General features: G+C 45.4%; 1 protein-coding gene across 2 annotated transcripts in view; it reads right to left on the bottom strand.

The window, feature by feature from the left end:
• Window positions 1–13,857, bottom strand: part of Vit (vitrin) — a 110,901-nt gene that overhangs the window by 30,356 nt on the left and 66,688 nt on the right. For both annotated transcript variants that reach the window (XM_010611399.2, XM_033763519.1), the window contains exon 7: window positions 8,549–8,728. In XM_010611399.2, the coding sequence (XP_010609701.1) occupies window positions 8,549–8,728 (180 nt within the window). The remainder of the gene's footprint in view (window positions 1–8,548; window positions 8,729–13,857) is intronic.

Here is a 13,857-nt window from a genome sequence, read left to right as displayed (position 1 = left end):
CTGGGACTACAGCAGGCCCTCCTGTCCCAATTCCAAGGGACCTTATAGGAAGATAGGGGTTGGCCCGGGGAGGTTGGCACCGATAGGAGGCAGAGAGGAATTTGCTAACAGAGGGAGAACTGGGGCCTGTGAAGCAAAAACTCCCGCAGCAGAATTCTAGAATTTGGAAAAACTTTATTCGTCTTTGTAGTTCTAAGACATATGATGAAAAATATTTTTTTTAATTAAACAAGTTTTCCTGTAATGAGAATGGCTGCTTACATCAGGGCTATGTGACGTTATGTGTGTGGGTAGAAGGCACAGTGGGTGGGCGTCGCAGGAGTCACTGTGGGCTGTAAGTCTGTGTCCTGCAGAGGAGGGGAGGAAATACTGAGCATCGTCAGACCGCGTGTAGCTGCCTGTGTCTGTTCCTGGCCTGACCTAACTCAGGAGAGGCGGGTGGGGCTTACAGGACCCAGCCCCATGACATGTGCCTGTATCTTTGTCAGCGACTGGAGTGGATGCAGGTGCCAGTTTTTGCAGATGACACAAAGATCGGAGGGATGGCACATTCAGCGACAGAATTAAGATTCAGAACGAGTACCACAGACGAGGGGAGAACCTGTGTGATGGTCCAACTCGGGTCACAAACCCAGCTGTACCTAGAGAAGGCTGGGGGTGACCTGCTCCTGGAAAAGTCCAAGAGAAACAATCCTGGAGGTTTAGTAATTGCAAGTGTGGCGTGAGATAAGCCAGAGGTGAGGCAGGAGCGTCCCCCAGATGTAACCTGGGCTGATTCGGTGAGACAGCGATTTCCCAGCACACAATGCTGTGTTCTGCTCCGGGCAGTTTGCTGTCCACGGTGAAAGCAGGTTGAAGAACATCCAAGGACCCCAGGGATCTGCCCTGCCTCTGCTCAGAGGGCTGCACGACAACCTCGCCCCCACCCCCCAGGGTCCTGACCAGGGCTGGTGACCGGTTGAGTCTGAGCACCTCTGGCCTAGTAGAGTCTTCTAAGGCGAGGACACGTTGAGAGGGCAAGGGAAGGTTTCCGAAGCTGGGAGCAAAGCTGCTGGGATGAAGAGAGGAACAGCAGAAATGGTTAGGACGTGGAAGGCAAGAGGAAGCTCTGCGTAGGTCAGCGAGACCGAGGGCAACTCTCGGCAGCATGGAGGAGACTGGGGAAGCACAGAGACTCATGGAGCTCAGGACAATAAAGTCAAGTGAAAGGGAGCGGAACCAACCGCCTCGGGCAGATCCAGCCCTCAGGCGACCTTGAGGTGGTCAGACAGTGGGACGTGGGAGATGGCCTGTGGCCACTCACTCCCCAGGCTGTGTCTGACTTGCACGGTGTGCTCAGGTGTTTGTGCTCAATCCCAGAGGTCAGAGGAGATGAGGCAGGAGCTGCTCAGATGGGGAACATCTCCGGCGCACTGGGGACAAAGACTGGCCGCCTGGGAAGGGCTCACATCTGCTCCCCAGGGTTCCTGGAAGGCCCCGCTGGATGAATTTTGCCTTTGGATGTTTGAAGGGTCACACAGGGCCTGCTGATTTATACACAACTGAAACCAACTCTCTTGCCTTATTCTGTGCCCTGAAGGTGACCCTAGTCCTGATCTTCTTGGAAATCAGGTGAGCTTTCTGTAGTTGGCTCTGCTTTTAGGGGTCGCAGAGGCGGCAGCAGTCATGGCCAAAGGAACCAGAAGTGACAGTGCCTCAAGGTGTGGCCTTCTGAACAGCCCGGGGGGCCTTTTAGACCTGTGGCCCTCTTGGGGTCCTTGCTCAGGCCGGTGTTCTGATTCCTAAGTCCTTCTGGCCCGGACAGTAGCGTATACATTGGCAAGGGTGATTTTGTGAAGCACAGGGAAACTGCTCAGGGTAACGGCTGGGGGATCCACGGCGCGCCCTCCTCCAATCCCATCCATATAGAAACGAAAGAGCCTGTGCTTTCTAGAATCTCCTACCATGGGGCAGGCAGAGGGGTGCCCTCCCCAACAGGAGAAAAACCTGAACACCTCTCCACTGCAGGCCTCATCTCTGGCCTTGTCCCGCGCCTTCCCATGCAGCCAGCCTGCTCAAATAGCAGAGTTTGTGGAAAACAACACACCCGGCCTGACTCCCCTTTCTAATCTCTGCAGGCATCAACAGTGTCTGGAAGAGGATTCACTGGGTCCCCAGCTCTTAGTCATGAAGGAGGCGCACACAAGTGAAGAGAGCTGAGCCGAAGTCACAATTCAGAGGTGAATTCCTGGAGAAGAGAGAATGTGCTTCTACCCCCGAGCTATAGAACACCCAAGCACAGTCTGCTCCGTCCCCTCCTGCGAGGTGATACAATTTTCCTCACCTTTTTAACCAAGTTCTCAAAAGAAACCCCAGAGAGTCTCCCTTTTCAGCTTTAAAAGATTCAGGAATTTCCATCAAAAGCTGCACAAAATTGCCTCATGGGAGCAGAGACTGGGTATGGGCCTTGCTTATTTAACAACTGTCTTACTTTTCTTAAAAGCCTGAGATCTGGAGCAGGATTTTTTGTTGGTGCAACTGGTTTAGTGCTCTGTCTAACTCTAAATAAATGGCAAGGATTTAGGAAACAAGGACCCCTGAGAAAGAAGCAGTGAGGACGGCTGAGGGTCTTACCTGGACTGGCACTGGGACTGTTTAGGCTGCCTGTGTAGGCGGCAGTGGACCAGAGATCTGCAATCACATTGGACTGGTCAAAGCATGAATGTTAATCTAACTGCTTTCATTCTTTCCATGAGCCAACCTGGCAAGACTTTACTAAGGTCAGAAGCAAGGTAAGGTTTTGTCCCGGGGTGGTCTGAACCCACCCTGTGGGAGGCATTGAAATGGAAAAAAAGAAGTAATGAGTTCGACTCAAAATACTGACTGGAAATTCCAGGTGGTAATAACCCTTGTATTTCACAATTGTCAGAGTGAGTTTCTTTTACTAAAGTGCTATATATTTTTTACACTTCATTATTCTTAAAATAATTCTTCTCCACTGGGCCACTTGTGGGGAGGTTCAAGTAACCCTTCCATAGAAATGTCACTGAGCATTTAGCATTTTGCCTAAACCATTTTAACACAGTATTGATGCAAACAGCATTAGCTTTCAGTCCTTTTTAGAGGAATACAATGGATTATCCTTAATTACTCTGTGAAAAAATGAAATATATTTCTGCGTTCATTATTTATTGGAGGAATATTTTCTGAAGCAGGATTTTTAAGAGAGAGGAGGAAAACGAAAGGTTTTGTAAAAAGAAATGCAAAGACCCTTTTGGGGAAAAGAGGACTACGTGAGGACCAACTGAGGGTAAGAACCAGGTTTCATACAAGGGAAGAGATAAGTCACAGGAAAATGTAAATTTATCTTTAAAAAGGAGTCTGTTTTGCCTCCTTTTGTCTTTGTTCTGGTTATTTGATATAAACGCAAAGTGGCTTTCCTTTCTAATTAAAAAGATAATAAGGCTCAGTGTAAAACAATTATATACTATGCATAGTAGGAAATCTTCCTTTATCCTGTACCCAGTTTTCGTATGCAGCATTACAGCCCTTTTTCCAAGCACATTTTCATGGACAGCACACAATTATAAGGACAACACTGGGCCCCGTGCTGTTTTGTTCTAGGTGTGATGGAAGTATACAGTGCATATTTACAAAAAACAATTATGGTAAAAGATACGGTACCCTTACCTCCCAACACTCTTGAGTTGAGCACACTTATCCCAACATTCCTGCGACCTTTGGAAGCCGTTCTCAAGTCCTCTTGCATTAATATCTTTACAAGGTGTAAAGGATCAAAAAAGCAATGAATGCAGAATCCAGACCAAGGAAGGCAGGCTCCTGGAGACATTACGGTGTGTCTTCATTCGCCTTGTTCACTGCATCTGCTATTTTGGAACCGCTAAGTCTTTCCCAAAGTCAGAACGACCGTGAAACGTGAATGTTTGGCATTGACTCACGACCTCGAGGCAGCCAGAAGAGTGCAACTAAAGATATTCACGAAAGAGGACTTGCGAAAGTGCCAAGCATGATGAGATAAGTATGTTCAGAGTGAGAGTCATATTTGGAGGAGGATTAATGACAGTGTGTAACATTTTGCTGTAACAATTTTTAAAAAATTTAAACATTTGCCATGTTTCAGTCACACCGCATGGGCCACTGATTTGACTGGACAGTTTGCCCCAGGGGACTCTGGTCATGTCACTAGGTGCCCGGCTACATCAGTTTAACAGTTCAATGGCCACGTTAACTATTCTCACAATTGGCAGATAAAGCATCTCCATTAATTTTTCTGTCTGAACAACTGTGTCTAAGCTCCTTTTCACCCTGGGCTAATAATTACTTTAGAATATATTTTGGAATGTGTGAATTGTTTAATTCACCAGACTCTTGCCCAGACTGTGTTATCACTTTGCAGTGTAATTGGGGGAAAATGAAATTTTGTTGTTTAATTTGCACTTATTTGATTCCTGGTGATGTCGGACATGTTTTAAACAGTATATTTATCGGCCACTTGTAGTTCCCCTGTAGCTTGCCTGACTATGGCTTTTCCCCATGTTTCATGTGGAGTGCTTGTCTTGTTCTTACTCTTGTCAGACTGGATTTTAAGAAAACCTCGTGCTTGCGGGGCAGGCATGGTGCCACTGAGCTAAATCCCTAGCCCCTAAGAAAACCTTTCTGCAGACACCTAAAGAAAGATAAAATTTCACAGGTGCAAGACATGTTGGTGAGACGGTAGCTAGCACGTGGAAGGGTTGGGCAGTGGCAGATAGTGGTCTCTTGTCCCAAGTTGCATGGTTTCTTCTCTCCTAGGTGAAGATGATGGTCATGCCATTGCCTTTCCTTACCACTAGGCGGCGATATTCCTTCCTGTCTCTTATCTGTGATGCACATTCAAAGCCAGAACAGCTGAAGCGACCAGGTACTTCTTGAAACGAATCTTTCGGAAACCACGCTAAGTGCAGCCACACTCCCTTCTAGGCCTCTGGTATACTCAGGTAACCCCGAAGATGGACCCGGAGGGATTTTCTGCATTTCTCAGGACTCTCCCTATGCCTAGCTGTAGGTTTGCCTGTCTAAAATGCTCCTGGATGCGGGACACAGCTCTGTGGCAGCTTGGGTCCTGGAGCCCAGTGCCACCCTGGCCTCTGCCATGAAGAACAGCCTTACCCCTTTCCCTTGAGAAGCTTCTGTTGTCCTGTCTTGGTTCCTTTACTCCCAGCCTTGCTCGGTCCTTTCCGTCTTTAGTTTGCATATTCATGCATCAGTGAGGTGGTCATGATTATTCAAATCGCTTTCCTTAGCGTCCTTCCATCTGCCTCCACTTCTCCCCATGAGATGCTGAAGACCCCGTCTCCTGTTTTGAAGTTTATTCTCTCCATTAGTTTCCTTCTAAGTGTTTATGTCCTTTCTGAAAGGCAGCTTTTGACCTCATCGTCGGGACAAGATGACTCACAGACCTTAGATATGGGTACCTCCTCTTCCATCCCGGCTCTCATCAGGGGTCCCAAGCCCAAGTAACCTGCTGCAGGTAGCACGGTGGGATGTGTCCACCGAGGAAGCCCAAGGTCCTAGAACACTGCCCCACCCACAGTAGGCGTTTGATGAATGTTTCTTGAATGAATACGTGACTCAGGACTTGCTTGACCACCCCATCTACAACTGCTTGTAGAATCTTTTGACCACAGTCACAGATATGGAGGGGGAAAAAAAAAATCTTTCCTTAATAAATAACAGCAACTCACTTGTCTATCAGCAGTATAAGAGAGCTGCTCTTTTACTATTGGCAGAATATTTTCAGCTTGTTTGAAGAAAGGAAAGAGTTATTTAAATACTAAACATTACTTCACTTGGTTGGACTAAAATACCACACACAAAAAAATTACATTAAGAGAGGCATTCATAAAAGTAGATTGGCGGTCACCTAAGGCTGAATGGAGCGGATTAGGGGAAGGGTGGGGGATGGTTCATAGATATGAGGTTTCTTTTGGGGGTGATAAAATGTCTTAGAATCGATTGTGGGGATGGTCACATAAGTACTAGCATACTAAAAGCCTTTGAGTTTCACGCTTTAAATTGGTGGATTGTATGGAGTGTGACAGGTGTCACTGCAAAAGAACATAGACATGGGAACATCCATTTATCTCTTTCTTCCATTCTTTGAGTAGACTACAAGTTTTAGCTCTCGCTCCCATGCATATCTGACTCCTGTCTCAAGCGGTCTGGCCACACTGCATGGTGTGTCAGCATGAAAGTGGGCTGGGACAGGAAGGGCAGGGAATGCCGACAGTCCAGGAGGCTGTGGCCCAAAGCCCTTGACCCCAAGCCAGGAAAGATGGCAGAGGCCAGACTAGGAGCCACTACTTCAGGTTTTTTGAGGTTTTCCACAAGCACAGCCCAGCTTGTAACAGGATTTCCATGCTCCCAGTGTAGCTAAATAAATATTCCATGTATTTAATTAGAAGTGCTACTATGTAAGGCTTGATGTCTTTTGAGGGGACAACAGGAGCAACAACGACTTATTCAGATGCTCAAGCATATTTGAAAGAATGAAGAGATCTGAAGCCAAGGGCCTGAAATGTGAAAAAGGAAACTTCTGGCTCTGGGACCCATCGGTCTTGGCTCTCAGCATCCTTTCTAACCATTTCTCTTTTGCCATCTAGTATTGTGTGCCTGTGTTAAAATTAGCCTGAGGTAAAAAGGAATAGGATGGTTGGGGAGGGAAGTGTCTGATGTATTTCAAAGTCTCAAAAAATATTTTTATGATATTCTGATTTGGAAAGTTTATATCACAACCCTTTCCATGAGTCACTTGCTAAATAGAATAAGATCCATTCCTGCGGTGGTATCTTGATACTCATCAGTAGTTGGCTCTGGGAGGCCCAAGGTATACCAAAGATGATGAGAACCAAAAATTGTTTTTTCTGGAAGGGTAGCTAGTCGTGAGGCGGTGGACATTGACAAGTTCTAGCTTGCACACTGGGCGTCAAACTAGGGATGAATATGGGGAGAAGATTTTCATGTCAGAATATAAAGCACCCCATAACAACACCAAAGTATGATGTGTATTTCATAGATGTGTTGAGAAGGTTAAAATAATGCATGCAATGTGCCTGGCCATGGATTGTATGGCCTGTGTAACTCTGATATTTACTCTTATTATTATTATTATTATTATTGTTATTATTTTGCGGTATTGGACATTGGACTCGGGCCTTTGCAGTGAGATACATTTCCAACCCTTTTTATTTTATTATTACTATTTTAAAATTCGAGACAGGGTTTTGTTAAGTCACTAAGTTGCCCAGGCTGGTCTTAAACTTGTGACCCCACTGCCTCAGCTTCCCAGAGTTCTGGAATTATAAGCGAGAGCTACCTCCCTCGCATCCTTTGTTATTAATTACAGGAGAAGTTGAGGAGGTCTAGCGTCCTCTAATCTTGCCACCCCACGTGTGTCAAGATTATGTTTTTCCTGGGCCAGGCGTGTTTATTGATGATAGGGGTGACCCAGGCCGGAGTGAATTCCTCTTCTGCTGATTCCCCGCTGTGGGACCTGGGACAAGTGTTCTCCTTCCTCCCTTCCCTATTCCTTGCTTTCCTCATCAGTATAATGGGTTATTCAAATCAGAAGTAGTATTTCCACTTTGCAGGGTTGTTGCAAAGGGCTGACCTATAGGCTGATATCTGTAAGTTGTGTAGAAAAGTTTCCAGCGCATTGAATGTGCCGATTTCTCTGTGTTAAATAAAAAGATGGACAGACAGAGAGCTGGGCTCTGCCAGGGAAGGGGGAAGGGCCGCGCTACACGGAAGTCATGACTGGAAGCTGGAGGAGAGGCCGAAAATAAGTCCTAGGAGCGTCCTCCTGGATGAAAAAGGAAGTAAATATTTAGAAAATAATTCTCTGACAGGAGTGGCATTCTGACCGGAATGTCCCATCTCCTCTTGCTAGAAGACTTTGAAATGCGATAGGTGCTTATTAGCCCCAGATGCTATAGATAGAAGCCCATGCAGAAACCCAAGATTGGATTAAGGCTTTACTTGATGTAGTGCACATATTAACCTCATCAACTAGACTTGGAGAAAGCCATTTAAGAAATGAATATACGTGGTCTGACAAAAAGCAATCAAGAAAGGAACAAAAATTTCAACCATTTGACTTTTCCTGAAGGAATTCTTTTGGTGGTGTTTCTAATATTGGAGGACTTCCAATTATATACCACTTGTTACTTAAACGAAGACAGGCAAACCAACCAACAAGAAACAGCCTGCTCATCCAACTATGGTTTCATGAAAACCTCCTACCCTTTTAGTCGAACTTTTGGAGAAATGGAGAGTTTGCAATGGGAAAGTTTGACAAAGCATCGCATCTTCAAAATTCAGTTCCAGCTGACTTATTTGGAATCTGCAAGAACACACCCCTAACGCCTCTGCTGCAAGTCTCAGATGCTCCCACTCAGCCAGCTCGAGGTGGGGGCTGGGCACCTTGAACTCATGTTCACACAGAGCTGCTACGTTCAAGTCCTCACGACCCACTCTTGTAGCACACAACAACACGTGGCCTGCTACTCACCCGTCTCCCAGCTCCTGTGGCCCATGGGCAGTGGTCTGGTAGAGGCCACCAGTAGAGATGGCTTTGGCAAGGCAGTGTGGGTGGCCTCAGCTTCCAGGGTAGCCAAGACCTGCATCAGGGCCATTGGCTGTGCAGTTGTCCCTGGAACAGATGGCCTTTGATAGGCTTTGGAGGTCTCATCTGGAAGAAAAATGGAATTACGCTAGGGCTACGAAATAGCCTGTATGCTGTTGAGAGGACCAGCGATCAAATAAATATTTACTGGACACTAGCTGTGAATAGGGACCAGTGTAGCTGCTGTGGGTTGGTGAGCGGGTGGAGAGCTAGACAAACAGCCTGATTCCTGCTTAGAGAAATGTACACCCCTTAGGGGGATAAGCCAATCAATAAACCAAAGATTAAATGACAACAATGTTTAAATGACAACTCGGCACTACAGCGGCACAGACAAAGCAGAATATGATTAGTTGCAAATTAATTTTCCAGGCACCCTGAGTAACAGTTCGTGTACCTACTTCTATTCTTTCCTGTTTCAGTTAGCATCGCCTATGGATAGAAGGTATTGGGAGGGGCTTTCCCTATGACTTATGCTTAGAGAATGCATTTTAGCTGTTCTAGGTCAGGCTGGTTCGTGACAGTTATCGGACTTCTTCAGCTCCCAGTTTCCTGTCTCTAAAACCGGGCGATGGAACTAATGAGATGGTCGGGATTATCTCGATTTCTCCTTTGCAATTCTGCTCCTTCATCACCTGTGAGGATTTGGATTGCTTCCAGAATCTTAAACACTACGTTAGTTGTCCCCGTGCAAAGCAAATCTCCATTTGTTAGTGTTCTGGTGGCCCGAGTGTATCTCTGAAGCTACGGGGCAAGGGGATTAATGGCTATGACTGTCCGATGTCCCCCACGGTGAACAGCACCTCCAAGTTCAGTATCACTGGGGAAAACTCATGGCAAAAGCAATGCTGAGCTGGAGGGTCTGAGGGCCAGAGTGGGAGTCTTGCCTCACCAGGCTGCAGGCATTCCTTGAGCATCCTCGTTATTTCTCTGCCCCATCTTCACACGATCTTATCCTCTATGGCGTACGAAATGATCTCTCTCTGCCTCCCGTTTATAGGAATACATGGGGTTGCATTCATGGCCCACGCAGATGATCCAAGAAACACTTCCCCATTTAAAAATCCTTAGTAACATTTAGCAGTGCCTCTCCTCCCTTTCAAATTAGGGAAGCTTTTAGTGATTTGGATGTGAGGATCTTGGTGGGGGGAGCGTAATTTTGAACCGAACACAGCATTCCTGCTCTAGCCTTGACTTTGTGGAGGGTTGATGCCCCCTTTGATCCACAGAACAGCAGGCCAAGGGTACAGCATCTGAGACAGGAAGTACTTCCTGTCTCTTCATAGGAACCATCTGGTGTCTGGGGAAAGCAGTCAGAGTGACAGTCCTATGAAAAGACACCTGTGGGGTGGTTAGAGGCCCTGCCCAGCCTCGGCACCTGCTCATCTCCCTGCCTTGACACTCCCTGTCTGCAGAAATCACAGCACTGACTTGGGAGGGCAGGTCAGCAAAGAGCAGCCTGGAATTGGGTTGGGATCCAGCCATTTGGGCTGCTCCTGCAGGAACCAGCCAGTGTGGGGGCACGCAGGTCCCTTTCAGTCTGCCCACAGACCGTGTCAGACCAAGCGCTAATGGGCTGGTGACAGCCTCAGAGGTTCGCCTGTCTTCATCCCAGTTTTCATAGTGGATCCTAGGGAAGTGTCTATTCTTTCAGAGTGGTCTGGAGCATCACCCTACGGTCAGTGCTACCAGGCATTAGTTTCGCTTTAGTGAGAAGCAGGACCACACTCAACCTATTTCATCTAGGGAAAAGGCATTCAACAGAATCACTTGCATATTTTAGAAAATAGGATATAATTATTAACATGGAGAGAAATCTATAAATAAGCTGAGAGTACATCTTGTCTGCAAAATATTAAGCCATAATATACTAAAAACAAATTCCTATAAGCAAACATTAGTGGACATTTTTGCCACCCTGAACTTATCACATATTGGAGATCTGAATTATCTTTTTCTCACGCCATTGGCTACTTTCAAGGCTTCTGACTACTCCAGTCTTGTCAGTTTTCTAATATTCATTTGCTAGTTAGTGCTCAGGTCTCCAGAGTTGGGCACTGTGTTACACACTCAGGATAGAGAAGCCTGCATACATGCTAAATGCAACCAACAAGACCATCTCTCTGGACTTGCAAGGCTGCTTGTGCCTGCTGGCCTTCACAGTTGAGAACTGACTTCCAGACGGGACACTCCAGGGCTCTGCTCACAGAAATTCAGATTCACCAAATCTGAAGTGTGCCTTGGAATTCTGACTTGAGAACAACAGCCAGGCCAGCCTGGACCCCTAGTGCCACCTTCACCAGGCTTTTCACTACAGCTTTCTGAGACTGGCTTCCTTTGCACACAAAAGGTTGTTCATACCTCATTGCTGGGAGCTGTTCTTGCAGTTAGAGATCAAATCCATCATACTCTGATGATGTTTATCATCGTGCTGTGCCTCCCTCACCACTGGGAGACAGCAGTGTTTTCCATGGGTGTCGAATGTAGGATGTTATGGCTTGTGTTTAGAAGTCCCCCCAAAGCCTCATGTGGTCAGAGGTGGCTGGGTCTAGAGCACTGTGAGGCTGGGACTAAGGCTGTGAGATTCCTGAACTAGTCCTCTGATTGGTTTGGCACAGTTTTGGGTATGAGTGCTACTCCTGAGGGAAGGGAACCTAGGTAGAATATAAAGGGACAGAAAGAAGCTACTACTACCAGTGGCCTCTTGCTCGCTTTTGGTGTCTTCTGCCTGCCATGAACTGTTTTTCCTCTGTGATGCCCCTCTGTCGCCAACCCTGCCTTGGACTGAAACCTCTACAGTCCGTGAGCTGAAATAAATCTTTTCTTCTTTAACTTTGGGTGTCGGGTGCTTTGTCCCAGAAATGAGAAAAATAACTAAGGCATAGGGTAAACCAGAGAAGCCAGAAACCAGGTTAGCAGCAATGTCTGAGGGTCAGAGTGATGGGAAGGATTTGATTTTGTAAGTTATTATTCATAAATTTCATTTTGTCTTATCCCATCCCCCAGCTCCCTCCCCTCCCTATGTACAAAAGTTTTGCTTCAATGTTTCCTTCTATTTTCACTTTTTTCTTGTCCCTTCCTTTCCTCCTCCCTTGTAGCCCTTCCCATTTCCCAACACCCATCATACATCTCAGTCCTTATTTCCATATCCAGTTTCTCACACCAGAGAAACAATGTGGTATGTAAACATATGGTCCAATTTATTTCACTTAAGAATATGGTGTCAAGGTCCATCCTTTTAGCTATAAATGTCTGAAGCACATCCTTCTTTATGGCAGCATAGTACTCCACTGTGTAAAACAAAACCCACATCTTCTTTATCCAGTTGTCAGTAGATGGGCATTTGGGCTGTTTCCAAGATTTAGCTATTACAAACTGTGCTGCTATGAACATGGGTGTGCATATCATGCTGTGGTATGATGCTTTTAATTCTTTTGGGAAGATACCAAACAAAAAGAAAAAGAATAACTGAGTCAAGGGGAACCTGTAGCTTTAGTTTTTTGAGAAATATCCACACTGATTTTTGCTGTGGAAATCAGTCTACACTCCCACAAGCAGTGAAGGGTTCCTTTCCCCGCTTAGCCCTTCTAGCATTTGCTATTGGTTAATTTCTTCTTTCTTTCCTTTCTTCCTTCCTTCCTTCCTTCCTTCCTTAATTCCTTCCTTCCTTCCTTCCTCTCTCTCTCTCTTTCATTTTGGGTACTAGGAATCGAACTCGGGACCTTGCACTTTTGAGGCAGGCAGCAGAAGCAGAGCTAAGTCCCCGGCCCTATTGGTTGATTTCTTGATAGCAGCCATTTTTTTCTGGAGTGAGATGAGATCTCAGCGTTGCTTTAATTTGCGTATCTCTAATGACCAGACTTTTTTTTCATATATTTATTTGCTATTTCTAATTCTTTATCCAGAAAGTGTCTTTTTATTTCGGATGCCAATTTTTCCATTGGGTTAAATATGGGGCGGGTCTTATTTTTTTGAGTTCTATATATATTCTAGATAACAGTCCTTTATCTGAATAGCTTGTAACATTTTTTTCCCACTTTGGGTTGTCTCTTCACTCTGTTGGTGGTTTGTCTTGCTGTGCAAAAGCTTTTTTTCCCCCCCTGGGGAGTGTGGTAACGGAGGATCCAACTCTGGACCTTGCACTTGTGAGGCAGGCAATAGCATCACTGAGCTAAATCCCCAGCCCCCAAAGCTTTTTATTATGATGAGATACCAGTTGTTGATTCTTTGTAGTATTTCTCGTGCGGTCTGAGTTTTGTTCATAAAGTCTTTGCCTACTTCTATGTTCTCAAGCATTCTACCTATTCTGTCTTCCAGCAGAGTTAGTGTTTCTGTTTTAATATTTAGATCTTTGATCCATTTCAATTTTAGGTTCGTGCATGGTGAAAGGTATGGGTCTAGTTGCAATCTTCAGCGTGTGAAGCCAGTTTTGGCAGGGCCAATTATTAAAGAGGCTATCTTTCCTCCAGTAAGGGTGTTTGGCTCCTTTGTCAAAGATAAGGTGGCTGAGTATGTCTGCAGTTGTTTCTGCATCCTCTGGTCTGTTTCATTGATCCTCAGGTCTGTTCTTTTGCCACTACCATGCTGTTTTTATCACCACAGCTTTGCAGTATAATTCAAAGTCAGGGATTGTGATACCTTCTGTTTTGTTACCCAGAATTGCCTTTGCTATTCTGGGTCTCTTCTGGTTCCAAATGAATTTTAGAATTGTTTTTTCTAATTCTCTGTTGGGATTTTGATTGAGGTTGCATTGAATCTGTATTTTCACTATATTGGATAGGATTCTGCCTATCCAAGAGCAAGAGGTATCTTTCCATTTTCTGATGTCCTCTTCAATCTCCTTTTCCAAAGTGGTATAGTTTTCAATGTAGAGGTCTTTTACTTCCTTCATTAGATTGATCCCTAGGTATTTCATTTTTTTTCATGACACTGTGAAAGGGATTCTTCCTCTAATTTCTGTCTCAGTGAGTCTGTTACTTCTGTACAGCAAGGCTATTGACTTTTTAGTGTTGACTTTGTATCCAGCTATGCTACTGAATTTGGTTATTAAATCTAGAAGTCTTTTGGTGGAGTTTTTGGGGTCTTCTATGTAGAGTATCATGCCATCTGCAAATAGTGATGACTTCTTCCTTTCCTATCCTTATTCCTTTTATTTCTGTCTCTTGTCTGATTGCTGTGGCTCATGTTTCCAAAAC

This window comes from Fukomys damarensis, unplaced genomic scaffold (assembly GCF_012274545.1).
Source record: "Fukomys damarensis isolate Sample0158 unplaced genomic scaffold, DMR_v1.0_HiC HiC_scaffold_2, whole genome shotgun sequence".
Classification (NCBI taxonomy): Eukaryota; Metazoa; Chordata; class Mammalia; order Rodentia; family Bathyergidae; genus Fukomys; species Fukomys damarensis.
This window is presented reverse-complemented; position numbering and strand designations above follow the sequence as displayed.